This window comes from Galendromus occidentalis, unplaced genomic scaffold, assembly GCF_000255335.2.
Source record: "Galendromus occidentalis unplaced genomic scaffold, Mocc_1.1 scf7180000075389, whole genome shotgun sequence".
NCBI classification, from domain to species: Eukaryota; Metazoa; Arthropoda; class Arachnida; order Mesostigmata; family Phytoseiidae; genus Galendromus; species Galendromus occidentalis.
The window spans coordinates 660224-686681 of NW_003803379.1; the positions used below are offsets into that span (position 1 = coordinate 660224).

Genomic DNA, 26458 nt, shown 5'->3' on the forward strand with positions numbered 1-26458 from the left:
TCGAGGGAATAGGCTATTAAACTTTCTCTCAAGCTTCTCCTTCTCTTCTGAGTCATTTATGATCGGAAAATCTCATAAAATAATTTTGTCCACCTAAAAGTGGCTCTGGCGCCACTGTGCGGCATTCGAGCCCGAGGTGAAGTCATGAGAGCTTTGTCCCGCGTCCCGAAGCGGGAGTCGCTGAGGATGCGTTTGTGATTGATCGATTTTGCCGTAAGCCTTTCGTCAGCCCCCGGTATTCAAGCGTTTTTCCGTAAACGCGTACGCTCAAGAGCCGAGCAATACAAGAAGCAGACACGAAACTCCCCTGGTCTCTGCTATCGTTCGGCCTCTTCACCTTGTCAAGAAAGCTTGTTCTTCAGTGGCACAGCACGTTGCGGCTCGTCCCGACAGCACCCACTCCCCCGCTCGGCGGCTCAATTCGGAAGTCTGAGCGAAGCTGGGCGGCGGAAGTGCACCGCTGAGAGTAAACGACGGCAGGCAATGTCTTGTTCGCGACTTGATCGAGTAGCGCCACCTCTTTTTGGTCTCGTGCTCCTTGCGCGCACCCGACATTCGAGCTCGAGAGGTTACTGGCGGCATGTCCTACGATCGTCTAAAGCTCCGTATCGAGCCGGCTCGGCTTCGTCGTTCTTCTCCCCGGTCTTTTCGGTGCGATTTCCGAGAGATACCTAGTAGTTTGATCCGGGAGCTCCACCAGCCGGAACGACAGCGATCAGCTCGGAGGACCGGAAACGATGATCGATGTTTACTTAGAAGCGAAAAGTCTCTCGCGTATGATTGGGCGACGTCTCTTAATTAGACTTCATTCTTCGTGCACCTCTTGTTGCTGTTGTTGTCATGGCGCTCCTGACACTGATGATGTCAGATGTTAGACTGGAGGGAACGAGTGGATGCTGAGTCGCGGTGGGGTGGTGGAGTGGAGCGCTGTTTGTGGTGGTCGTGTGAGAACCTCGCCCGCTGTCCTGACAAACAGGCCCAGTTAACAGGAAAGCAATCCAGGTGGTCGGGTCATCCGGTGCAAGGGAGAGCGAACGAAGCCCCAGTGAGAGATAATCAAGCGAACGGGACGTTCAGTTTCTTAGCATCGGTAGAGGGAAGGAAGGAACGACTGCTTAAAAGGAGACACCGCCTCTCGATACCACACCGATTATAGTCTCATCTGTCTTGGAACAAAATAAATCGAGATGTCTTCGATCGCGCGTCCGAGCGCTGGGTCCGAGTATTCATACGACACCCTCATTCCTGGACCCGTGGAGAGGCTTGCCCTGCCCACAGCTGTGCGCTTCGACTCAGTGCCAGGAAGAATCGCTCAGCCGAAGTCCCGTTATTTTGCTCCTCCGTATTGGGCGATCAGTCCGCGTCAGTACAAGGCCCAGTCTCGGCAGAATCATCTCGCTCCCCCTCGTCTCCTCTGACGTGCTCCGATCGGATTTTCTCAGATTTTGCGTTCTTGTTATTGTTTCTACTCATTGTCCCCCATGCTTTTTTTTTCTCGCAGCTCGTCAGGTAACAGATCCGGCAGTTTTCGCTCCGCCGTTGTGATTTTCTATCCCTTTATGCCGCTTTCCGTCCCATGTCGATATCGGATTTGACTGCTGAATCTTCAGGTTGTGGGGTGACTGGACTGTCGAAGGCGATTGAAAATTCGAAGAAAAGCTCGCGAGTCAAATCTGAATAAGACCTAAGAGACTTTATTTTTGGTCTCTGTGCGCGTCTTCTCCTACTCTTCCGCGCTCTTATCGAAGAGTGGGACATTCTCTTCTGAGTGAGTGAGACTCACTCAGTCATACCCGGGCTACTCAGGCCTCTTGGTGCGACTTCGTCACCAAAGAAATAGTGGGTGTGAATGAAACAGCTGTTACACATGAGCGAGATGTGAGTCGCTTTAGTCATTGATTGAAAATCAGCGATTCTCCATGCTTCTCGATGTTATTATAAAGCCGTAGAGACATATAGCGAATTCGAGCGTCGGCTCTGCGACGAGGAGGTGGGATGCTTTGCATTCCTTTCGCCCCTCCGGGCAGGAGGATCGAATTGAGAGTCGATGATAAGGAATATTTCGCGAGGAAATTCGAGTCTTCCGCTCGCGAACGGAGACCTAGGAATCCAACATCAAAAACTCCCGAAAGGGGTAATTCTTGAATTATGGAAGTAATCATCGGATGATACGGAGCGGAGTTTAGACCATGAGTATTCTCCACGTACATATGATTGAAAGTCCACGGCAGAGAAACAACGACCAAGATCTCCGACGCCTTCGACGAGGATAAGATCTCTATAAGGCGGCGTAGACAGCTCGGGAGCAAAAAGAGCGTGGAGAGGCCAAAGCAGGGCCGGATCTCACATCGTCTGCATGGCTCTCGACCCCAGCGTCGTCCACTACCCGTAGCTCTGCTTTCGCTCGACGTCGTCATACAGCTGAGTATTTTTCTACTTCTTGAGGAGCTCGATCTCTTTGTTATTTCGCGCGCAGCCCCTCTTGATGCGTCCCATCCTTCTGGGTGTCGCGTCCCATACTTCCGAAAAGTGCAAACTCTCATAAAAATTCGTATCCTTCGCAATCGGACGGGGCAAAATACACATAAATAATCGGATCCTCCGGCATCTAGCCCGTCGGCGAGCAGCCCTACGACCGGCCGGTCGTCCACCAGGCGCACCCGGCGCATAGACGAAGAGTCTAATAAAGTTTATCCTGTTGTCGTCCGGGGCATCTCGTCGAGTTTAGGGCGCGCGCGCTTGCAAGTCTTCTTTTCGGGTGAGAAATTGAGAGAAATGAGCAGAGCCGGGCTGGGAAGAATTTATCTATCGAGTTTACAGCAAGAAGAACCCTCTGATTGAAAGCCGGTGGGGTGGATCAGTCCGTGATCGTCTAGCTTGCTGGAGGAGACAGCCAGGAAGCCTCGAGGGCAATCAGTTTTTGAGCGAAGAACTCGCCGGAGATGGGGGAAATTTTTTTGCATGCGCAACAACGCCGAAAATCAAGCATCCTACAACGGTTCCGCTCAACAACCGGTATCGACAGGAACATGACCGTCAGAGAGATATGGAAAGCACGTGTAAGTTTGACTTTGACTTCCGCTTGCTCACACGAGTCCCCCGACTTTGAAGTTATTCTACCCCGTTACCTCGTCTCCATCTTCGCTCTACAAGTCGAAAACCTCGCCGTAAGTGTTCGTCTCCAGCCATTCGGAAGTCTCCGAGGTGGATATTCTAATACAATGGCATGGGTTCCAGCCAGCTGAATTCACAAGAGAACTCTCCGAGCATGTTTTCGGAATTCCTTGATCGGGTTGCTGCGTTGGGTGGAAAACCCCAATGATCAGAGTACGTACATATAATATATGGACGTCTTGCCGGTCATCGAATCGTCATCTCGAAATTCATGTTCGCTGTCGGTCGAGATCGAAGGCTCCCCATCGCCCTAGGGCTCAGACACGCCATGACAGCGGAAACGGCCTCAAAGTTGAGAGAAAACCAGGTCTCCACAGGGCGATCGATGGTTCCTCCAAACGAGCCGTTTGGCTTGCCCAGTGATGCGGTGAATTACCGCGTCGTCGTCCGCGGGTCTGGTCTCTTGAGCTTTGAATTATTTGTAACTCGTCGAATTTCCTCACCTGTCTATTCGTCGATTGAGTGTGAGGTCGACGATGCGTTGCTCTGAATTCGAAATGAATTGGCTCTCTCTCTGTGCTCGGGTCTACAATAGTTGTTTTTGAGTAGGTGGATTTAGTTGCGACGAATCGGTAGCGATTTTTACTCCGGAGCTCGCTCAGAATCGATGTTTCACGCTGACTCACTCCATAAATCGGCAACAGCCGCAGCCGCTTTAGAAGTTGCTGCAACAACAGATACAGAGAGCTGACAGAGGGTGGACCTGAAGTTTGATGGTCCGCGCGTTAGACACACAGAGCGGAGGGGAAATGAAAGCCCAAGTGGAGCGTTTTCCGAATGTACAGTTCACCATCAGATCAATGTCCGAGCTGTATGCCGACGGGAGCTGGCTGAGTTTGCATAGCCTCTCTATGGATGACCCCAGACTGTTTGGGCTCAGGACTGTTTGTAGACACCTGCGAAACTCAATCTGATTAGAGTCCACCTGCTCCTGAGTTCTTGGCGCGTTCGCATATGAACTTCTTCGTCGCTGCGGGATCGTTCATCTCCGGCGAACGATCTAGCTGGGGGGACTGACTTCGAGCCGACGCCCGATAATACTGGTCTATCGATAGTTTATGAGCTCGAGATCAACGGTTAGCAGGCTGTGTCGAGCAGGAATTAAATAGCCTAGCTTCGAGAACCGTTGTATGGTGGTCCTTGCGCTGACCTTACTCACGGCCGTCCCTATTCAACGGATTGAATCGAAAGTGCACTCCCACATCAATTGTCGATCTCTATGTCCTATGCTATTACCTGAGAACAAAATATGCCCGCTCCTGATAATTCTCATGGCAGTCCAGCTCAGGTTCTCTAGAGAATTCTGGCGAGCAGCTGCATCGCATTCTGCACGTCGGGACATCTTCATGATCAGCGTCGCCTCCATCCTCATCATCATAATCTTCGAGCTTAATCAGCAAAAGCAGCCACGTGTCAGAAATTTACACTCGGACACCAGTGTCTTTGTCACGCCGACAGTCTGAGCCAAGCGTCCTGCCCGCGCTGTATAAAACGAACACATCGGGAGATGAGAGTCACACTCAGCTGATACATAAATTTGTTCGTAATCTCTTGATTGGCTCAGCTTCAAGTGCGAGACCCCACCATGAGAATGGCTCAAACCTCACTCCACTTCTCCTCCTCTATAGCCAATAGCGGGCCGAGGGATTCCTCATGCCAAGAAGACGAGGGGGAGGGGAGCGACGGTTCCGTCCTCTAATGGAGAATCAAATAGCAGTCGGGACATTTTTGACCATTCCAACAGTCACAGCTTTCGACATAAACATAAGTCTCAGATTTCTGCTTTGTCGGCTGCGGACACACGTGCCACACATTCACCGCCAGGGATTATGTGTGAAGAGAAGGCGCAATAACGACAATGCTGATTAAGACTCGTCCTGATTCGATTCTCTGGAGCTCTCCCGGCTGTGAAGAAATCCAGATTGGAATCAGATCAGGCTATCGGGGCTCTCGAGCTGAGTACGATTTTGCTAGTTTCAACCCCCGAGAATTCGAATCAAGTCTTCTGAAACATTCTATCGCTGCATTCCTCCTTGATGGATTCGTCAGCGAAGGAATTGCTTTTCCCCGGGCTCGCTTGCATCAATACCATCTGGAAAACTCTTACACTCGAGTTATTCTCGTGTTTTCTTCTCTATTCTCTCCGGAGAATCACTCGATATTCAGAAAAACCAAGAGGAATAGAATAGAGGCCACGAACTCGGGTGGAATGGGGTTAGTTCTTAGGGCAGAACCTCCACAGAGCTCTCTCGACCTCATTCGTGTCTAAAAAATCATAAACCATAATCTCAAGGTGTAGACATCGAGAGCCAGCCGGATTGTCAAAACGTGAGAGAGCGTGCCCCAAGACCTCATTCACAACGACCTAGGATGGATACAACAAGCTCCCACGAATGCACATCACAAGATGGGAAAACTGGGAAAATAGCGAGCACGGTCGGCGTTGTCGCCCACGACCCTCCTACGTCCTTTTATCTTTCAAATCATTCGAAGCATTGGAGCTGGAAACGAAAACCCATGCCAAACTCCGTGTACCTAGCCAAGTTTCGGGACAAGAATGTTCTCGATTTTTTTCCTCCATGCTCTCGGCGCTGTTCGCGTTCCTGCTTCCTTGCTACGGCTCGCTGTCTCCACACGACTCGACGACTTAACTTTTTCTTTGGTTCCCAGCTCGCTCTAGCGACAAAATGAATTCCTCAAGGCTTTTTTTTGTGTCAATGTAAAGTACTGGCTCGCTCGTCGGTTGTGGATTACGCGTAGCGATCCGAGCGTAGCCGCGGCAGCAAGTCAGTTGGTCGGTAGGCTTTCCGCAGACAAAGTTTCTTTTAATTGGCGATCCATCACAGGCTCACACTCACTAGAACCACGGCCAGCGCCACGATGGCTCATCGCCCTGCGAGCGACGACGACGACTCGGAGGTTGGCCCCTCTTGTTCTCCGTATGCGGAGAAGTATGAGCCATTTTCCGCTTCCTCCTCGACTTTTTCATCGTCCTTCCACTAAGATATTCAATATAGTTAGGGAGAAGACAGGGTTGTACTCCTGTCCTTTGAGTCATCAAGATTTCCATACCTCGTTCGTAGCGTTAGACAGCTTCGTCCGCGGGAACATCATTCATGACGGCGAAAGCGAAAGTACCGAGTCCTTTGACAACGTACGCTCTAAGATGAATCGCGTTGCGGCGCCTCGGGACATGCTTGACGGTATTAAATTTAACTCTTATCGGTCCAATCGGAGGCTGGACTCGCCCGATACGGTTCCTGTCCCCTCACGCTGAACCGGATTACCCCGAGTTCGACTTCTATGGAACGGCGACGATTCCAGATCGTGGAGCCGAAACTCTTTCGGTCGCAAATCGATCACCATCTCAGGTGACACCGGAGTCCGGAGCGAACGGACATTGAAACCCGACGTTTCGGTCTCGAATGATAAACGACCACAACGAGTCGACGTCTGGACGATTGCTATGAATTCGATCGAGAGCACAGTCGATGACGGGATAATTAATGATAAGTTCTCGAGATCTAGAGATATGAGACGAAGATGGTCCGCGTTGGGTTTGTCTAAGCTTTGCACGGTCGGCGATGTGCGTCGTTACTCCGAATGACGCCATTTTGGCAACGATCAAGCGGTGGCGAGCGTTCCGACCCATACGTCAGAGGGCACGACAGACACTCACAAGAGATCTAGGACTTTTACAATTAGCTGATTGATGGCCCTGAGTTTCTCGCTGTTCTCGCTCACGGAGTCGTTCTGCTCACTCGCCCGCGTGCGTGCGTATGGCCACTTAATGAAACAGGCGAAACTGTCAGTCGAAACGTCGTTACGCCAGCTCGGCCGGATCTTCCCGCCGACGAATTGCTCGACGCCAAAAGAAGAGCCTCATCTGTCGTCTGCCCTCGACTAACAAGTAGTCGTCGAACGATGACTTGAGACGGTGGAAACACTTGTCAGAGGGAAAAGAAGAACTCCGCGCCGAATTCAGCTCAGCCCAGAATTCAGCGACGGGAGTCGCGACATTCATTTCAGGTCTTGAGCCAATTGCAAGAGGAATCATCAGAGAGTCGTTCCCCGCCATAGCAGATTAGATCCAGCGAGACTCTCGGCTAGGTGCTTGAGCTTTCTTTTTTAACGCGTCTTGGTGTATCCACCTCGGCCTACTCTCTTGGAATACCGCAAGTCGCTCGGGCGGAATGATTTCTGAACACGTCTGTCTTTGTGCTTGGAATTCGTAGTCTCTTGCCCGAGATGGTGACGAGCGTCTCCACGACCCGGCCTAGTATGCGGTGACGAATCAAAATCTCCGTAAGCCCTGTATGCGCTGTCGAGTCGGTTGGCCGGTCGGTTAGCTCTCCCTGCCTGCTTCCACTTCATCCATGCTCACTGTTGCTCCCAATGGACTCGAGCCAGCTGATGTGAAACCACTCTGGCGGATGGCAGAAACAGCAGGAGCTTTATTTGAAATTAGCTTTCGCGGAGGAAGCTCGTCCCGAGCTGCTTTGGCTCGTCTGGCCGCGCTCTCGAACCGTAGATGGCTCGTTCCCGCTGCATTATTGTATGTGTATGTTCCCACGGAGTGAGCTATGGGACTGGTATTATGGGTGTCAACGACGGTCTTTTCGTAATTGGCCACTGGCCACCAGCTCGGATACTGGTAGGAGCAGCCACTTGTCACCCAGCCAGTCGGCCGGCCGGCCAACCACCCATTCACCCAATGACCCCCATCGAAACGATCGGAATCGACAATATCCATGCATCAGTAGTATTATAATACACGAGATGGCTGGATTCGTCGCATTTGCTAAGGAGGTACAGAGATCGGAAATTCTTGTCGAGCGCCGAGTCATAGTGAACCATTCCCTAGGATTCTGCGGCTGGGTAAGAATCGATCGTTTCACAGCTGTGTGAGCTTGAGCGTATGATTTCCAGTAGCTCGAGAGCCCTGACCGCGGCGTTGGGAATGCAGTGACCGCTCCGCGGCATCGAGGCAACGGGGGCAGGGACGAAAATCCTGATCCATGGGAAGGCTCAGTTACGTGACCGTCGAACAACCTATTCCAAGTAATGAATTACTTTCCGCAAAAGAGAACGAATCGTCTCGCGCGGATTCCTCGGTCGTTCCCTGCAAAGGCTGAAGTTCGGGAGCGGCGAAGTTGTCGTTGGTCGCTTCGAAACAGTGTCAGAAGCTCGGCGAGGATACGACAGGGTTCGGTCGGTGGGGAGGTGCGCCGTGGAAACACCTAAGTAGAGTCGCGGTGGCTGTACCATCAATCTTCCAATCAAGAACACAATTTCCTGTGGCCTCAACTCTATCAGCGTAGAATGAAGGCGTTCTAACTTCCCGCCGGCAAGATGAGGTGGGGTGGCAAAGGGCTGTCTCGATGGCGTCGGTGAGGGCAAGAGGTGCATCACGAAGGGCGGGGGGGGGGTCGTCTGAAAAGAAGAACGACCGGCCGACCGGTCACTGGACCGGGCGTCGGATAATCGCCAGCAAAATGGAGCATGGGGGAGGAAGTAGAGAAGGATGTAGTGAACGGGAAACGAAGTCTGGAGACTGATAGGATAGCCATGTCTACGGTCTGTGGTGACGAGTGGGGAGACTAATTAAGAGGAAATGAGACTTGTGTGATCAGGATGTGGGCTTGATTTAACACGAAACGAGCCGGCCAGGCGGCCGAGCGGCAAGCCCGTTAGTTAGCTCTCGAAAGACGAACAGAGCGAACGAAAGTAAACCTGTCCATCCAAAGATAACTTAGAGACCCACGTCACTTCCCCCAATCCGCGCTCCATGCCGATCAGCGGATGATCCAGCAAGTACTGCAACGGCTTCATGCGAATCGGCAGCATTGCTTTTAGGCTACAAGGGCTTGACCAAACACACGAGAGCCGAGTTACGGCGGAACTGGAAGGAACCGGGATATACGGAAAACTTTCCCATCTTCGAGGAAGACCTCGAGTTGAATCATGGTGTGACGATATTTATTCGACATCTCCATCTCTTTGTGGACAGGCCCACTTATCCTTCTGTCGCCGTTATCAATCATGACGACCTAGCGTCGCGCGTTACGTGTCAGTTTTCTTTCGACATCCGCACTCTTTGACGGAATCGATCCGGGCTCATACGGAGGGATTACGCAAGTCAGAGGCGAGGTGAGTCGTCCAGTCGGGACTCGGCGTTATCAACCCCGTATCGCGCCCAGACAGGGTCGACAATCGTGAGCGGAGGTGGACTTCTGAGCTGGCTGACAGAGATCTACCTCACGGAGAGCTTTCTTTGATGCAAGCGATGGCTGCGAGACCAACGACGACGATGGGAAGAGCGGAGGCGAGGCCTGAGACAAAGTAAAGTTTCGACAGACCCCACGCGAGACGGAAGTGTCAGCAAGCGGATACGAATGCGGAAGTGCAACGCCGATTGTGTGCGCGAGGGAGGTTCAAAGAATCAAATTCAGCATCTAACTTGTGAGCCGAAGCATGCGACATCCTCAAGCTCGCACGTGAGCAAGAAATGCGCCGATGAAGTCGAGGGGCAACACGGGTTTGATGGGAGTAGGGGGTTGGGAGAGGGGACGACGCGTCGCCTTTTGAATTCGCGAGCGGCTGCGCGAAACTTGTGAGCTGTCAGTATACCGGGGAGTACGGCGAGAATATCGACAGAACCCGCTGATAAGCCACCGCGGTCCGATAATACATAATCGTCCTCCCGAGATTGTTTGGCTGAGCTCATTCAGGACGGATGGAGCTGTCTCCGTGTCATGGGACATGTCCGAAGGAACCTGAAAGCAGTCATTTCATTCACAGAATCGAGGTTTCACTCTTGATTCAGGATCATATAACTGCAATTTGATCGGCTCAGAGCTAATCGCTGTGCGTAATCTTCCTCTTCAAGCTCGATTTCAGCCGGACGGCATGTGATAGCGGTCGCCAGAAAGCCGAAAGGTTTTCCAAGAAGAAAACACCCGCTTAGCCGGAATGCATCTACGCAGCGAACATAGCTCCCTTTAGAGAGACGGGGCAAATGGCTATCGTCAGGCCTGATGACTCGATGACATTAGATCGAATGAGGGAGACCTGTTTTCGAAGCTTCGTCCGTATAGAAAACGATCTCTGCGTTCGTTGTAATAAGAGTTCGCTGAGAAGGATGTTCTCGATCTTTGCCTCTATGCAAGCCAGCAAATGGAGGGCAGAAAAAAAGTTCCTTCTACTGCAAATTCGTTGTAACAGCGTTCGTTGTAGCGAAATTTCACCGTTATCTGATTTGGTACACACGAACTTTCGAGTATCAAAAGAAATGCATCCTCCACAGGGCTTGTTTTCCACCTGATTTACCGATATATCTGTGTTTTTCTCGCTTGTATCCAGGGCAAACTCTCTGTGGGCTACCAGATGAGACGGAAAAGAGTGAAATTCGACACCCGTTAGAAAAGAGTTCAAAGCCGATTGTTGCTGCGAAGAATCTATTTAGTGCGTAGAGCACAACGGGGCGGTGGGCAATTCGCCGGGAACTCCTACGTAGAGTGCCCGATTTCACGGAACTGGCGTTGAAGCCGCCGAGTTAACGTCGACGGTAGCCGACCTTGATTCAACTCCATGCAGGGCTTCTCTCAGACGGGCAGTCAGGCGGGCGGACGGACAGACGGATGGGCGAGCGGGCGTAAGCATAGCCGGCAAGCCTGTCAACCCTCTCTCCATGATAAAGAATGGCCGGGATCTGCGGCCGCATGCCCTGATCTCAAAGGAAAGTGCCATTTGTTGGCCGGAAGATGTACAGCAAGGCTGTAGCGCTGTCTGTGTTGTTGTCAAGTCTGTTTCACGATTGTGCACTGGGCGTGGAAGACGATGATGCTCGTAAGATTTCCTCGAAGCCGTTCTACACTCGACTGTCTTTCTTCTTCATTCATGGACTCCCCAATCGTCATTCCCTATGCGGCGATTTTCGGAACTAGAGTCTCAAATTCAAGAGATCTAGGGGTAGAAGCTGTCATCAGAGGTGCTCATACTCTTCGATAAGGTCATTCAACCCCGTGCGATTCCATTTCCAGCCGTAGAGAATCTCCTCCCGTACTTGGAGCAATGCTGTCTTCTCGGACAAGAGTTCGCGCGCTCTCGGCACTCGTGCAAGGCCGAGAAGCTGGCTATGCTTCGGAATAGGGTCCCTGTCTCCCTCGGGCTCTCAAACATCACATGCTCGATCTCGATAGCTTCATGCTGCGAGGAAACGCTTGAGGTAAGGTCCAGGCTCGTAACAAAAAGCTTCATCGACTTAAGCTATTTTTTGAACGTGAAATTACCGAGCAGACTGACACCGATTATTTTGGTCTTCCGCAGAGAGAAATCCATTGTGACCAAGGTGTGAAGTCTGCGAGCGCCGAAGCAACGTGCTCCTATCAAACTGATTTGACGGCAAGGGTGAGTACCTTCGAGAGGAGCAGTTGAAGAATTTCGGTAGGGAGGCTGTTCGTGTTTTCGGTCAATCCGGAGCTGTCACCGTAGTACACCACGGACTTTCTCTCGCTCAGGCCTGTTGCAACTGGTGCCGCGCAGGATTGAAGAGAGAGAGACTCAAAATGTCGTGCGATGAGCTCCCTCCCGAGATTCCCCTTCTCGCGCGTGAGGCGTACATGTCCTGCTGTCAAGGGAGCAAGTCACCAAAAATCAAGAAGAGTGAGTACTGGAACAGGACGCAGGAGCACGAACTTCTTCGCTGAAGGGCAAGGATCATGGAAATCTGTCGATGCTGGTGTTTTCGAAAACTTTTCTTCTCTCTAGAGTGCGGACCCAATGACTGCAGCAACACTTCGCTAACTACGTGCATCGACCCAATTGAAAGATGTACCTACGACGATCAGAACTGCCACTACCGATGCGTGGACAGCGCTGTGAGCTGTGGCGTAGGCTTTCAGATCGACGAATACGGGCGGTGTAACGGTGAGTGAATGGTCGTGGATCCCCAATCGGGGAAAGTTGAATCGGTCCCTCCCGCCTGATGTGATTCTTCAAAGCGCCGATACTCTGATTGGAGAAATAATTTGTTTCCTCCGTCTCCGCTCTTCAAGACATCGATGAATGCGCGCTCCGAACGCATTCGTGCGGGCCTCAAGAGATATGCCAGAACGTCTACGGAACGTACAACTGCAAGCCTTGCAATTGTTAAATTGGAGAATAAGCCACTCCGGGTGGATGGACGGACGGACGGCTGACTGTGCTGAATTATTGATCTGTTGCCGTTCCCAGATATTCTCACTTCTCTCTGTAAATGCATTCCAGCGGTGGAGTCAGAAATAAATGAGATAATAATTATTATAAACGTCGAGCGATGCGACTCGTTTCCGTAGTAGGAACGAGCCTCAATCTCCAGCTACAGTGAGTATACCGCTTGGGAAGAGTATGCTTGTTTTCTTCTCGAAAGATGGAATATCACAAAATAAAACTAGGGATTATCACAATCGTTGGCACTCTCCTAGTTTGTTGAGAGCCGGGCTGCCTTGGAAGCTGACATCCTTCCGAGAATCCGACTTCGAGAGAGTGCTTCTACACAAACCAATCAGGTGGGAGCTTAAGAGTAACGACAAGAATGCGGAGCAGCTCGAAAAAATCGATATCTGCCCCGGTTTTCAGAGCGAAACATAATGATATCTTCTGCGCTCGGGGTTCGATGGTGAAGACTTATAGAAGTGCCAATACCGTTGAGTTTATTTGAGGTTGTACACTGATCTCTAGAACTGGCAGATAGTGGACAGTAATCAGCCCATGAGGCCGCTATCATTAAAAACGCTCAAAGGATAGAAAAAAGGGGACGTCATGAATTGATCATCTTCCATGATCTGCCGGAGTTCCGCGTAGCTCACGAACTTGACTGTGCTCTCCGCGAAGGATTCCAATCGGATTTTTTCCCGAACGCCGGCGTCGAGCTGTCGAGAGACATTGTTATGCAGGCTGATATGAACTTGGCTTCGTTGTACCTTGAGATCTACGATCAATAGCGACGAATCGACAGACCGTGATCATGAGATCCAGATAGAGGGAACAAGAGCCGCTCATGAAGCAGTGAGACCTCACCTTGTTGAGACCACTGACGACTTCGTACATGGTCTTGCGGCTGAGCAAGTAGTTCTTGAACATTTGCAGTGCTTGGGCGCCATCAGTGCCGGAGAACTGCTCATCGTACTTCCCGACCTTGTCGAAGAATCGGTACTGAAACGCGCCGAGAAAAGAAGACCTTCTCAACCAGCGTTCGAATGACGAATTTCTCCATAGAGGAATAAGATGGGAGCGGAGAAGTTTTTCTCACCAGAACTCTGAACAGGCGACCGTTATCTATCTCCTTGGCGAGTTCCGTTTCTAGGATACCCTTTTGGGTCTGACAAAGGGTCATGTACTCGAAAACCCGAGTGCCCAGGCTCGCGATGATCTTGTTCATTGTGCACATGGATCCTGCAAAACGATTAATAAATGATGCAAAGCAAGGATTGATGAATCGGAGAAATTCTCCGAAGATCGAACTCCCCAGCCGTCTGCTTCCATCGAGTTCATTATCGAATGAATCATCATCATGAAGGAGTCAGGATCTAGTGGGCAATCTATTGAGCTCACCGTCTGCTAAGGCTTTCCCAAACTGGACAAGCTCATTCGACACGTCATCAGAGCAATTATGGATCATATAATGCACAAGAGATCCCAGAGCGAGAAAATCGGCTTCTTGGTCTTCTTGTTTGGCTCGATGGTCTCCCAGGAAGCACCTTGCAAATGTGGATTGGGGCACGTCCGCTATCTGGAACGGATTGATCGTTGCGGTTAGGCGACATCGAAATCGGAACCTTGAGGCATGAAAAATATCCAAGAAAGCATGGCAAAAATGGAAGCTCAGTAAGCGTGACTCACTTCGATGACATCAGCCATCGCTACGCAGTCTATCTTCACTGAACAAGAGTCCAAACCGGTGATCAAGACGCGCTTCTCTTCCAAGATTCTCGCAGATAAGCCCGCGCTGTGGATAGCGTTGAGACCGGAAACCAGCTGCACGATAAATGACCAGATAACATCTTCACTGAGTAGGGAACTCTCGTTTTGAACGAATGCTTCCAAAGTCATAGCATTTGGATAAAAATCGTAAGCGAAGAGCACGGACTGATCGGTAAAAGCCCGGGTCGTCGTGACGGAATGTAAGCGGACCACGTTCGGGTGGTCGATCTGGAAACCGATCAGCAGCCATGAGAGATATAGTCCCGCCTACGGAGCTTATTGCCCCCGATGCAATGTACTCGAGACTCTCTATTCCTTCCATGAAGACCAGTGCCGGTGGCCTGAACCCACAGTTTGCCATTTGCTGGCGATGTTGACAGCTCTCTGGTTCCTCAGAACGAAATCGATCAATCGACGAATTATGTAGAAGTCTCCGTTTTCGCGGTGCCTGTCGAGGGACAACGAGTCGTGATGCTGTGTCGAATGAGGGATCGTGATGCTATCTGTACACCTCGTCATCGAGCCCAGGATTTCCCTGTCGACATTCTCGTTCGATCCATAGAGCTCTGCGTGGCATTCATGTGCCTTGCTTTCCCGCCGGCAAAAACCGGAACGATCGCGCGAACCTCCCTACTGCTATTCATTCGAGCTCATACCTCGATATGTACACCAGGTTCTTCTTGCCGTGGACTAATCCGCTTTGCTTTTCCATGCTCCCGTAAATCTGGAAGTTATCGCAAAGCGTCCAGGTCTGCTGATCCGGCAAGAACAAATACGAACGGTACTCGTCCAGACGTTCGTATACGGCCTAATGAAGCAAGTAATCAAACTTTAACGTTAGCATCGCTACATTCGATCAGCCTTGGTGAATATTTTATCGCCGTCGTGCTCTTTGCCGAGTGAGCGGGGAACGGAAAGACCGATCGAGACACATGCAGACAGATAGACAGACAGATGGTCGGAGCGACTGACAGACTTTCTGACTGGCTGACTGAAAGACGGCTGGTCAACAAGTCACTCGAATGGACAGATAAACAGGAAGGCCATCTGCACATTCGCGAACCAGACCCACCTGACGGAGGTTCTTGGGAAGGAATACCGTGGGATACTCGAGATTCCCTTCGTACAGGGAGTACGCCCTGCCAGGGAACTGTCTATGACCCGACGTTTCCTTCTGTGTTGTATATGACGAGCCAAGAGCGATCGGCGATATTGCGTCGGGAATTCCACACAGGGCCGCGCCGGCTTGGATATAGTAGGTAGTGCCATCGACGCAGACGGCTTCCTCTGCCTTGCAGCGCATTCAGGATTATTTATCATGACTGCATTGTACTTATTTGAAAAGACGGCAATTTTTCTTCTCTTATGAATAACCGAGGCTGAAAAGATGCGGGAATTACTACTCACCAAGACCTCTCTCTCGGGCATTTTCGATGAATCCGGTGCAGGAGTCGCACTTCTTTTTCCCGGTAGAGCCTTCGAAAGGAAGCGAAAATCATCAAGACTTCTGTCACGAACTTGAGGCACGCAGTCGGGGCCGGATCGCGAGAGGGTCAGACTAACCTCACTCAAGGACGGAAATTCGTCGTGGTTCTCGATTTGAGGCGCGGGCATTCCTGTCGAAGGCGGCTTCTCCGTCGGCGGTTTCGATCGTTTCTTGGACTACACGGAAGCGTATTCGCGTAAGAAAATGCCCTCGAGTAGGGCGGCAGAAGTTATGAGGGGACGGACTCGAATCGTCATCGATCATTACTGCTGTTGCTGATTGTTTTAGGCGCTGAGAAACACCAGGTCTCTGCCGTATTCAGCAAGTCAGAAGCGGAGCTCTACTCACAATTCGAGACATGATTAGGAGGTTCGTTTCCTTTTTAAAAACGGCTAAAATCCTCAAGAGGAAACTGAAATCACGAGGTTACGATATCTTCGAACGAATTACCGCATCAAGATGACAAATAATATTCGCGCGCCCCGCGACGACATGCACATCTCCCCGATCCGGCGTGCGAAGGCCTCATTCGGGCTCGACGCTCGCATCGAAACCGCGCTATAAATCCCGGGAATCCACAGCTGATGCTACGTTTGGGACTAGAGTGGAGTTTCCGAGATCAAAAGTCGAATAATCCATGGGTTCGATAGCTCGGTTGATCTCTCGAGATGCTTGCCGGACCTGCGATCGATGGCCAGTCTCAAACCCACGGCTGCATGAGGCTCCAAAAATTTCAATCAAACGTCCTCCAAGGATACGAATTAAAGAAGACCATCTTGTCGAAGGATAGTCAATTATTGCAGTTTTAATTTATTCCAAAAATCTTCGAAATCACAAGCGCGGACTCAATTCTTCAGCGTTCTTCGCCTCGCTCGATACTAATTGTTTGTGGTAAGAGATTTATTCAGATGATCCACGCGTCATATACTTTTTGCTCTCACAGTCTTGAATATACATTGGTATCGGAACCACGCAGACTGGTCCTCATCGTCCATTGGCACATCTCTGTTCCTAGATTTACAATTTTACGTTCCGTCAAGTGATCCATAAGTATTCCCACCGAAGAATAATAATAAGAATAATAATAAGAATAATATGACCAACAGAATAATTGGTACGTCAATGCATCACGGGCATATCTCCAGAAATAGGAGCTCCCGGTACCAAGCGCAGTGGTGGCTCGATCGATCGACCGATCGATCTCTCACACTTCGTCCCCAGAATGAACTGAAATGCTTCTTGACTAGTAAAATCTCCCGGTCACGTTAGTTCGTTTCGAGACCTGCTTCCGGGAGCTGTTCCGGGGCGGAGAGAAATCGACTCGAAATTCAAGGATACCTCAATCGTATAGCGACGAAAACTATTGCTCGGACAACTTGCTCCTTATAAATAGTGCTCCGCTCGGTATGATCGGGAAAAATGGTGATTGCATAATTGGAGCCGCTACTGTCAAGTGGAGGGGAGCACTCATTTAAGAAATCACAAAATTCCTCTCCGGTAAAATAGGTCTGTTCCGTGCTCGCGGAACGGGATGGCGCAAAAGTAGAAAAAATTCGTCCGGTTCATCACAGACCGCTCCAGTGGCGGCGGTGCCTTTGTCGACCAAGGCACCGCATCGATGACCTGCAAGCGCTTCCCGATCTTCCCTTCGGGATCTATTCAGCTGAAGGTTCATTCAGAAGAACAATTATTCACTTTTTTGGCGATGCTGACATTTCTTTGACTGGCAATGGCGGGGGTTTCAATTTGGGCGGCAATTTTCTCAGGGCAACTCCGTCATCGTTCACGACGACGCTCGAACAGTCGACGCTGTTCTGTTTCATGGGCAGAGGCGGCGGGGATTCGTCGGCGGCGAACGATGCCGGAAGACTGTCCTGATGCGCCAGGAAGAAGCCGTTGTTGTCTACAATGGACGGACTCAACGGGTTTCGAGTGTACTGGGCTGAAGAGGGTCTGCTCCGTCTCTCCTGCTCGGCCCGCGGAGGTCTCTGGGTGACCAGGGGTTCGCTGAGTTCGATAATGCTCCGATCGAATTCCATCGACGTCGAACTCAGGCTATGAGTGGAATTGGAATTTTTACTCTTCAGTTCGTGGTTGCTCCCGACGATCGATTCGACCTCGAAGCCGTTGTCGCTGGGCGCTCCGGAATTGCGACGATTTATGGCCGAGACACTACTTTCCCGCTCGCGACTTTCGCGAGATTTTCGCGAAAGCGTCAGGTTGGGCATCCACGAACGCGAGTTCTGTTTTGAGTTTCCATCGGTCGAGCCGAAATTAGAGAGGCTCTCGTTTTCGGAGCGGATTGAAGGCGGCTGCGAAATCAGGCTCCTGATTCCGCGGATGCCGGGGTTGGAATCGCTCAATTCTGGCGGAAGGCTCGCTATGCCGTACTGGCGTTCGATGTGCTCTTTGAGCTTTCCGAAACAGTTCTCCATGTGTTCGTGATGCTGTCGAATGTTGTCGAGCATCCGCATTTTATGCACCCGGAGTCCTTCAGCTAGAATCGGAACCAACGCCGCGATAGTCTTCTTCAGAATCGGAACGAAATCCAAATCCCTAGGCTCCATGTTACGCATGGCCTCTTCGGTGAAGAACGCCTTCTCGTAATTGGCTATTCCCCCGTTGACGGCAGGCTCGATGATTCCACTCAGTTTCATGGTGAACGGACTCAGCGGTGTGGAGCTGTCGCATTTCTGTTGTTGAATGCTCTCGATGAGTTTGTAGTTGGTCTTCTCCATCGTTTCGATGGCGTGCTGGATGGGCGAGACCTCATCGGTCTTGGTCCTGATCACCGCAAACCACCTCAGCAGACCCGGCAGAGGATGGGCGATTTCCAAACTTTTCCGCTCGACCCACATGTTGGCAAACTCGTTGTCGTTGTCGTTGCCACCGCCACCCGATGGCGTTTTACGCATCAGGCGATCGAAGGTGAACTCTTTCACCTCGTTGACTTTGTAATACTTGAGAATGTGGTCGTGCACCAACTTTCCTCTGAAACGTTCCTGATGCGCCATTACTGCCTCGACGTGATTGATCTGCAGGTACTGCCGATTGCTTTTTGTGACTTCATCGTCAGGTTCGGTGAGTTTGGTGAAAAGCACGGCGTTCGGGAACTGGTTCAACAGACGTGCGGAGAAATCCGCCAGTCTCTCGTACTCCTTGCCCCGGTAGACGAAGACCTTGTTCTGCAGGAACGCCGGGAACCCTCGACCGTAGTAGCCGACCCGAAAGTATTCGGGCTCCGGTCGGAGAACCTTCATAATGTTGTCATAAAAAGTGGAGATTTTTCCGTGAAGCAGCGAGAGCTGATTGTAGTCGTACGTCTCGTTCTCGTAGAGTGCAACCAGTTCTTTGCAGAGGCCGAGTCCGGCTTCCCAGAGTCGGCCTTTATCGAAGTTCTCCAAGATATCGTAATACAGATGCTCTTTCAGCTCGCGATGAGTATCGCAGTGCGGATACTTAGACGAGCGGAGCATGTTCGGCAGTACGTCATCGCTCCAGTTGAGTAGTTTCGCGTGATGTTTCAAAGCGAATCCGGCTTCTATGAAGTTCTCGCACTCGAGATGCAAATCGCACAGTTTGTGGAGGTACCTGATGTACATCTCCTTCCGGTTGATGTCGTTGTAGAACTCGAGCAGGTTCACCGTACAGCTCATTCGATTCTCTTTACTCTCGTCGTTCGCGATCGATCGGTACTGCAGAAGTCGATCCATGAGGCCGCCGGCGGTTTTAACAAAACGCGTGCCGCTGATGTAGAGTCCCGACTGGTTCTCGACGAGCCGGGACATGAGATCGGTGAAAAGCTTCTGGTATTCACAGTCGGCCTTGCCTCCTTCGACCAAGACGTCGAGTTTGGTGATGAACTCGTTTTCGAAAAGCCCGAAATTCCCCTTGATGCCCGTCTGGAGATACGTTCCGTCCAGAGGGAGCGTGCTGTAGTGCTCGCACTGCATCATGTCGAAGAATATCGGTATGGTCGCCTTCCGCAGATCCAGTTGGGGGATCATGGTCATTTCTAGGAAAGGTCCGACCATTGCGGGAATGAAACGAATTTTGTGCTCGTTCAAAGAGAACCACATCGAGCGGACTTCGAAACCGGTTTCGCGACGCATATCCTTGTACCTCAGGATCAGTTTGTCCTTCTTGTTTGGAGAGAACTGCTCCAGTTGGAGGGACTCCTGAGTCATGAATGCGATCGCGCAATGGAAGAAATTGTTCCAAACCTGTTCATCGAAATTCCGCAGGAAGCGCTCCTTGATCGCTATCGAAAAGTGTCGGAGGCACGTTAGCGTCACGGAGTTCTGCAGCATGATCATGTCGCACCAGTCCCGGTGGTAGACCGTCTTCCTGACGAGATCCTTGAAGACGAGGAGGATTTCCATGAGGAAATCCGTGAGATCGACGTCCGTCTGGAAGTGAGCCATATAGTTCTTGAAGTGGAAGTCGTTCATCTGACGGAAGATGTCGATCATCAGAGCGACGACGTTCCCCACAAGATGAGAACTGCGGTCAAGTCGGATTACGGTTTGAATTACACTGCGCAGTATGGACATCATGACGCACGATACATCGCTGGAGGTGTTATCCACCCCGTAGAGGAAGAGAAGCATTTCCGAACTAGTTTCTATGCACAGCTCGAATTCCTGCAAGCGCTGCATGTCGACCCGACGGAGGTCTTCGCAGTCGAAATGATCGAGCAAAGCTCTGATGTGCCGACAGAAGCACGGCAGCAGAATCGCCCGACCGTCCGGGTTCTCGAATAAACGCGATTTGATTACGTCTTTCATACAGGTTAGCTTTTGTGCCATGAGACGTCCCGGCGGTACGCTATTGATCAAGTTGGTGACGATATCTGCCAGCTTCGGTCCGTCGAAAACTTCCAGAACGTCGGATATCACGCAAGGGAAATACTTCAAGCAGGCGTCCTGTATTTCCGTGACGTTCTCGGATTTGTAGTTCATCAACGTCGTTATGGAACACAGAAGAGAGTCGAGAGACTCTTCGAACGACTCGGCGTCGTTGTCCTCGTTGAGGTGTGCGAACAGCTTGCGAGAATGCACGATGAACTTCAGCAGGTACTCCAACGATTTCACTGCGCGAAGGTGTATGCCGCCCTGGGGCTCGTTTAGGGAATTCATCGATAGGTGTTCCACGTAGTAACGGAGAACGATGATGAGCTTGCTGTGGAAACGTAGAAACGAAATGTCAGTCACCGCGTCCGCCATCTCGCTCTAAAGGGGGCACAAGGACCATCCTGAGGGATTTCCGAATTCTCAGAATGAATAGTCACTGAATTGGATGGAATCTCGATAGGAACAGGAGCAGAATCGAACGGAGCGCGGAATCAGCTGACTCACTTGTAGGCCAGGGTGGCACTGAAGTTCTTCTGTATGTACAGATCCAATACGGGTCGGAAGTGCTGGTACTTTCGATCGGAAATGAGACCGATCAGGAAGACAAGGCACTCGAAGACGAGGTTGTCATATACGTCCGTGTCTGAATTCTGCATCAGGATAGTGAATAGAGCATCGAGGATGTCCTGAAGGAACTTGACGACTTCCTCGCCGTCTACCTTCATCAGTGCCATCAGGTACCTAGGGAGGGTCAGATTTAGATCTTAGTTCGATCCCGCGAGAGGGAAGACGAAGTATTCGATTCCGGAAGTTGAACGTATGTTCATCGTGGGAACACAGTACAATTAACATAGTATAATTGATGGCTCCCTATCATCCCGAGGAAGTAATGATCGAAAGCATTCTAAATACCAAATTCTTGTACAGAGAAAGGATGGAAGGCGTTAGTTGGCCCAGACCAAGATCATTCCCGATGTCGACCTGGTGTCAGGAAAAGAAAAATCTCGAGTCCGGACACAGAATCGAGCATGAAGTCAAGAACCTCACCTTTGCAGATCGGCCTTATTATCGAACCATTTGAGCAGGCCCAGAAGGTCGACGTTTTGTGTCAATTTTGTGGAGCAAACCAGAGTAGAAATCTGGAAATAGTCCTTTGGCGAGAGCGAGAGACCTAATTTGTTGTTTCCGATCGCCGACTGGTTGGATTGCATCTGCGGGGAGCAAAAATTCAATTTTATTGGTCCTCGCTTTAGCTCGCGTACCTGGTGCGAGCTCGAGATCTAAGGCGGGCATGGAAGCGAATATTGAGCGTAAATCGCGCGGAATATCCACCTGAGCCAGTTCGCTCCTCGTAGAAGGTAAACCCAGGTACGAAGCGTCGTTGTCGATGAACTTCTTGTTATCGATACGATAAATGAGCAAATCATGGATCTCGTCGTTGAGAGTCGTCCCGTTCGGCTGCATGAGCTTTACGAACGACATACCGAAAGGTTTTTCAGTTCTGTCTTTGGCTTCGTTCGAAGATCGGTGTCTGAAGGTGAACTGTGGAGCGTTGAATGTTAGAAAGGGGGAGGCGGTTTCCTCTTCGAGTCCTGTCGTATTGATTCGACTCGAATACGCAAATGAGTGGGGACTTTTTTTTAATCACCTTCAGATGAGCGTTATAGAAATCTTCGATCGGGACATCGACCTTGAACGTTTCACTCCACTTGGGCTTGTCCTCGTGATAGTAGATCACCGTCTGATATTCAGAGAGGTTCTCGGTTCCAGCACCCACAGATATGACCCCTTGCAGCAAATCTCCTCTCTCGTCGCATACGCGAACGGTGACCTGTAAGTGAAGCCTCTGTTTAGTAGCATGTCCTTGCGGAGCAAAAACTCTCAATAGCTCCGCTCGCTCCTGAACCTTTCGGGAATATCTACCCCGAATATCTACAGTCGAAATCCGGTCAAGTCGGCTATCATTGACCCCTCTAACTTTCGCCTTGATTATCGGAGCACCCGGAGGGCTCCAAAAATTGCGAGCACAAGAAGTAGTGCACTCGCTAAATTGTTGTTAGGGTGTCGGCAAAGCCAGCCTCACATAACGCTCATTGACCGGCTTGCAACCCCTGGACGAGGACGAATACCCGTAAGGTTAGGGCTCGGAGCCCGGCATTCGATGCCACCGAGATCGAGCGAGTCTCCTTTCTAGCTCTGAAACTAGGCTCGCTGTCGAAATATTCGACTTGAAAGAGGTTACTGGCCGTGAATCTATCGATAGACCGTCACAACCGGCCCAGAGTAGTCGCTCCATAACTTGAGCTCCACTGGAACTCTGCGTGAAGGCACTGATTCTCGGCTTTCTCTGAGAATCGCCGCGCAATCCGGGGAGGATCAAGGAAAAACTGCGTAAGTCCAAGTTCCTCATCGCTTCCGACTTCATCCTCACCTGGATGTTCCCTCCGGTTTTGACGCCCCCTCGAGCGAACTCAGCTTGCACTACGGTGAGATATAGGTCGTTCCTCACATCGCCTGGTAGAATGATTTCCGGAAAACCCATTTTCCGCGCTTTGAATGTGGTAGCCGAAACGAGATGTGGGTTTTCTTCTCGAACGGTTTTCAAATCACCTCTGAGAGCTTTGAACGAGAGGTACAGCCCTGTAACGTCAATTGAAAACTCTATAGACGTCTGCTCACTCATCAGCGCGACTCCTTGACTACAGAACGAGATTTACCTTTTTGCTCTTTCTGGGTAACTTCCTTCATGGTGCAAACTTTCTTGATCAGACTGTCGAGGAAATCGTGTTCACCACAAGGAACGTAGGGCACGAACGACGGTTTGTCTTCATCGGCTTCCTGCTGACCCTTCAGGATGGCCGTGATGTCCAGAGCAGCGACACCGAAAGGCCGACGCATGTCTCCGGCCTCGACTTTCGGCTTCCCTGAAAGCGGTGCGATGGAGCATGAGTACGGATTGCTGAGAGGAAATCGGCTGGAGCCGAAGCGGGGTCTCGGCACGCCATAGCGAAACATCAAGAGTATCTATCACTCAGCGATTACCCATGGTGATGTTGGCACTCTTCCGAGCCTCGGGATCTTTCATCTCCATCGGACCGATCCGAACGATTTGGCAAACGAAGCACACTCTGTCCCGCTTCAAGTCTCGGCTCCCGAGATCGGTGAAGAGACATCGCATCGAATTATAATCGAAAGTGTTGGCTTGGCTCGTTTTCGTCCACCTGCAATGAGCGAGACAGTTCCTAATCGAGCTGCGCCACGACGCCGACAGTTGTCCCAGCGATGCACCGGCTCCCTGAAATCTCTTGTGTGCTAGGCATCCGTTTGGAAAGATCAACATACCGGACTACGTAGTTTTCCGTAATGAAACGACCCTCTCGCGGATCGTAGAGGGACATGATTAGATCCACATCGTCGCTTATTTTGCCTCCCTCGAATCGCCGGAAAATGACCATTAGGTTGTGGCAGTATGTCGCCGACATCGATGCTCTATTGTAAACACCGATTGCGTTGTACGGGTCCTGTTGTTTCTGAGCTTGAGCGCTCCGCTGCAACGCGATCCGCTCTGAAGCTTCGAGATGAGCGCGATGAACCGCGATGGTCGACGTATACTTTGGATTCATTATGTTCCCTGTAAGATAAAATCCCCATCCGACATGAGACTGAATGAGAAGCCGTCACGTACCGGGAAAAATACCTGTCTTGAACTTCGCAGGAAAATTACCGTTGCTGTCGCGCACAACGATGTCCAGGTCGAGGAGCGCGTTTCCCATCTCGATTCGGGAAATTACTTTCTGTTTGATTTCGCGCAGCTCGTCCATTGGGAGTGTTCCGCTGAGAATTTTCCGGCGCGCGTCCACAAGCTCGAAAATGTACGAGCGGACGGTATCGAAAGAAGTTCGGTTCCTTAGGTACAGTTGCTCCCACAGCGGTTCCCATTCTCGTAGGACCTGGAGGAATTTTCGAGAATTCAGTAGGAGGCGCTTGAGTTCAGAGTGGAAGCAGTGGAGAAACCGATCTCTAGTATTAGAATCTGGCAATCTGCCGCTTTCGGCACGATTGATTTACAGTATGTCCGAAGTACTCACCGCAGTTATCTCTTTTATTATTGCCGGCTCTTTGGGTATCACCTCTTCCACCGTGGTGATTTTGTCAACGTGACACTCTTTGAGGGCGACGTAGCTCTTCGGGAAGATCCCTCGGACTTTCCGGCTCCGCATGTTGGCCCCATAATACCTGCGGGACGTGAAAATTCATCGGGTTGTCGGCGGCGCCAATGAGAATCTCGGGGCAGTATCCATATTCGATTTCCCGGAATTTCTCCGGACCCAACTGACGTACCAATCTCCATTCTCCTCGAGGATGTGAACAGTCTCTCCCACGGTCAGCTGTAGTCTGTTGGGTTTGTCCTGTTGGCAGAAGAAATTCGCGATGGCCACCGCATATTTGTGCTTGTCGGAGACCGGGGTCCACTTCATGGTGGCGGCTCTAGAGAGCGGCTGGAAAGAACGCATGATTGATATCCTTCGATTTTCTACACGAGAATTGAAGAGCGAATATCAGCTTATTTCCAACGGTCCGATCGCTCGAGAAAAGTTCAGCCCCTCCTCCGTCGCGGAGACTGGTCATTTTGCCCGGTTTCTATGCCATCTACCTACTGATTGGGAGCCACGTCTCAGTCAGTCATGAATCAGCCGTGTCTCTGACGACAGGAGCGGGCGGCTCAATCGAACAGATCGATCGGGGACCCCATCCGGGCAGCGATCCATCCTACGTGATTCTATGATGGCAAATTCAATCTATTCTCTAATGATATCGTGGTGAGAGAATATAGATATTCCCTCGAGCAGGACACCCGATGCCTTTTCGAATGTGTCTCGACCGAGTCTAGCCGATAGCCGAGAATCCGGCGCCTGTCAGCTGACTGACGCTTGAGCGTCCAATTTATTCGGCAACTGGTGCGAGCGTCTCGATGAGTAGAGCGAACATGAACAGCGAGAACGTAGACGGATCGGAGCGTATAGGCGTGACCACGCACAGCAGTTTATTGTCGCGACGCATGATCAAAGGCTTCTCATGATCCTGGATGGATTCATTAAATGCACGAGAACAATAGTCCACGACCGCCTGCCCTCATGCCAAAGTACGCTTCAGAGAGTCGCGATTTCGGTCGCAGGGAAACGTATGCGATCGAGGAATTTCGAAAGTATCTCTTTCATTGTTTCACTTGTGGTCTCATCGATTCCTGATCGCGTTCCTACACCGCATCGGTGACCGCGGAGTGAGCGTAACGTTTCCATCATCGCTAAGGAATGTCTGCGGCTCACTCCGTGTGTGACAAGAAGATAAAATTCGACTCGTCAGACTCTAGTGCGGGAACATCTCACGAATGGTGGCGGAGGACAGGGGAAGCGTTCCATGAATCCGATGGTCAGCTGGTCAGCGATCCCTACTCCAGAACGCATACTTGCGGGGAGACTACACTCCGAACGAACGACCGGTTCTTCCGTGAGGGACCCTTCTATACGCGTTCCACGGGAACGGATTCGGGTGTGTGTTACCCTGATAAGCTTCGCTTGCGATCGCTGATTTAGTTACCTTAAGCCGATACCGCGTTGATTTGAAAACAGGTTTCTTCGAATTGCGGTACTGCTGCGAAAACAAAACACTCACAAATCCGAACGTCGACAACAACACTACCACTAGTACTTCTCATCTCTCCTTTTGTTTGACAGAATTCTTCTGCTACGAGCAAGAGAGTGAAAGCAGAGGCAGCGGCGGCAGCCGCAGGGTGTATACAACACACATCTCTCTCGCAACAACAGACCGAGCCACCATGAGAGGATTAGAGGAGGAGGAGAGGAGAGTGGGCGCGCGGGATTCAAAACATTTCCCGGCGAAACCATTCCGTTCAACGAGTCGCGCGGACTCGGGCTCGCCACGGAGCTAGGCGCGAGGCCTGTGTCAGGATCAACGTTTCTCC

The 26458-nt window shown here is 51.0% G+C and overlaps 4 protein-coding genes and 1 non-coding gene across 5 annotated transcripts; 1 reads left to right on the forward strand and 4 right to left on the reverse strand.

Annotated features, from left to right (window-relative positions):
• Nucleotides 1–10887: 10887 nt before the first annotated feature.
• On the forward strand, nt 10888–12483 carry LOC100904684 (fibulin-1). Its single transcript, XM_018641524.1, has 6 exons — nt 10888–11022; nt 11217–11401; nt 11503–11583; nt 11694–11838; nt 11944–12102; nt 12231–12483. Exons 1-6 carry the CDS (start codon nt 10938–10940, stop codon nt 12326–12328), a joined length of 753 nt encoding a protein of 250 aa, XP_018497040.1. The 5' UTR covers nt 10888–10937; the 3' UTR covers nt 12329–12483.
• A 368-nt stretch (nt 12484–12851) lies between these two features.
• Nucleotides 12852–14153, reverse strand: LOC100904536 (PAN2-PAN3 deadenylation complex subunit pan3). Its single transcript, XM_003737046.2, has 5 exons — nt 14056–14153; nt 13768–13945; nt 13466–13608; nt 13234–13368; nt 12852–13085 (listed from the first exon to the last, which is right to left on the reverse strand). The coding sequence occupies exons 1-5, from the start codon at nt 14071–14073 to the stop codon at nt 12918–12920; spliced, it is 642 nt and encodes a 213-aa protein (XP_003737094.1). The 5' UTR covers nt 14074–14153; the 3' UTR covers nt 12852–12917.
• Nucleotides 14118–16057, reverse strand: LOC100898148 (PAN2-PAN3 deadenylation complex subunit PAN3). The gene is made up of 8 exons (XM_018641404.1): nt 15971–16057; nt 15700–15831; nt 15544–15612; nt 15209–15427; nt 14793–14944; nt 14488–14584; nt 14223–14364; nt 14118–14161 (listed from the first exon to the last, which is right to left on the reverse strand). The coding sequence occupies exons 2-8, from the start codon at nt 15748–15750 to the stop codon at nt 14118–14120; spliced, it is 774 nt and encodes a 257-aa protein (XP_018496920.1). The 5' UTR covers nt 15751–15831; nt 15971–16057.
• A 1256-nt stretch (nt 16058–17313) lies between these two features.
• mbc (dedicator of cytokinesis protein myoblast city) lies at nt 17314–24953 on the reverse strand. The gene is made up of 12 exons (XM_029112994.1): nt 24817–24953; nt 24564–24711; nt 24200–24425; nt 23818–24106; nt 23515–23696; nt 23193–23408; nt 22907–23115; nt 22124–22306; nt 21808–22017; nt 21523–21686; nt 20980–21216; nt 17314–20803 (listed from the first exon to the last, which is right to left on the reverse strand). The coding sequence occupies exons 1-12, from the start codon at nt 24951–24953 to the stop codon at nt 17314–17316; spliced, it is 5691 nt and encodes a 1896-aa protein (XP_028968827.1).
• Nucleotides 22483–22601, reverse strand: LOC114828535 (U4atac minor spliceosomal RNA). Its single transcript, XR_003777142.1, has one exon. It is a non-coding gene; the product is annotated as a U4atac minor spliceosomal RNA (small nuclear RNA).
• Nucleotides 24954–26458: the final 1505 nt, after the last annotated feature.

What these genes read in the sequence shown, in the direction of transcription:
- LOC100904684 (XM_018641524.1), top strand. Translation starts at nt 10,938, where the DNA reads ATGTACAGCAAGGCTGTAGCGCTGTCTGTGTTGTTGTCAAGTCTGTTT. An exon ending in GCTGCGAGGAAACGCTTGAG is followed by an intron (nt 11,402 to 11,502) that starts GTAAGGTCCAGG and finishes GGTCTTCCGCAG; the next exon opens with AGAGAAATCCATTGTGACCA. An exon ending in GTCACCAAAAATCAAGAAGA is followed by an intron (nt 11,839 to 11,943) that starts GTGAGTACTGGA and finishes TCTTCTCTCTAG; the next exon opens with AGTGCGGACCCAATGACTGC.
- LOC100904536 (XM_003737046.2), bottom strand. An exon ending in TGGGAAAGCCTTAGCAGACG is followed by an intron (nt 13,609 to 13,767) that starts GTGAGCTCAATA and finishes ATCGTTTTGCAG; the next exon opens with GATCCATGTGCACAATGAAC. An exon ending in TCGTCAGTGGTCTCAACAAG is followed by an intron (nt 13,086 to 13,233) that starts GTGAGGTCTCAC and finishes GTCTCTCGACAG; the next exon opens with CTCGACGCCGGCGTTCGGGA.
- LOC100898148 (XM_018641404.1), bottom strand. Translation starts at nt 15,750, where the DNA reads ATGCCCGCGCCTCAAATCGAGAACCACGACGAATTTCCGTCCTTGAGT. An exon ending in TGCCCGAGAGAGAGGTCTTG is followed by an intron (nt 15,428 to 15,543) that starts GTGAGTAGTAAT and finishes ATGCGCTGCAAG; the next exon opens with GCAGAGGAAGCCGTCTGCGT. An exon ending in TCGCCAGCAAATGGCAAACT is followed by an intron (nt 14,365 to 14,487) that starts GTGGGTTCAGGC and finishes ATCGGTTTCCAG; the next exon opens with ATCGACCACCCGAACGTGGT.
- mbc (XM_029112994.1), bottom strand. Translation starts at nt 24,953, where the DNA reads ATGAAGTGGACCCCGGTCTCCGACAAGCACAAATATGCGGTGGCCATC. An exon ending in TAATAAAAGAGATAACTGCG is followed by an intron (nt 24,426 to 24,563) that starts GTGAGTACTTCG and finishes AAATTCCTCCAG; the next exon opens with GTCCTACGAGAATGGGAACC. An exon ending in CGTTGTGCGCGACAGCAACG is followed by an intron (nt 24,107 to 24,199) that starts GTAATTTTCCTG and finishes TTTATCTTACAG; the next exon opens with GGAACATAATGAATCCAAAG.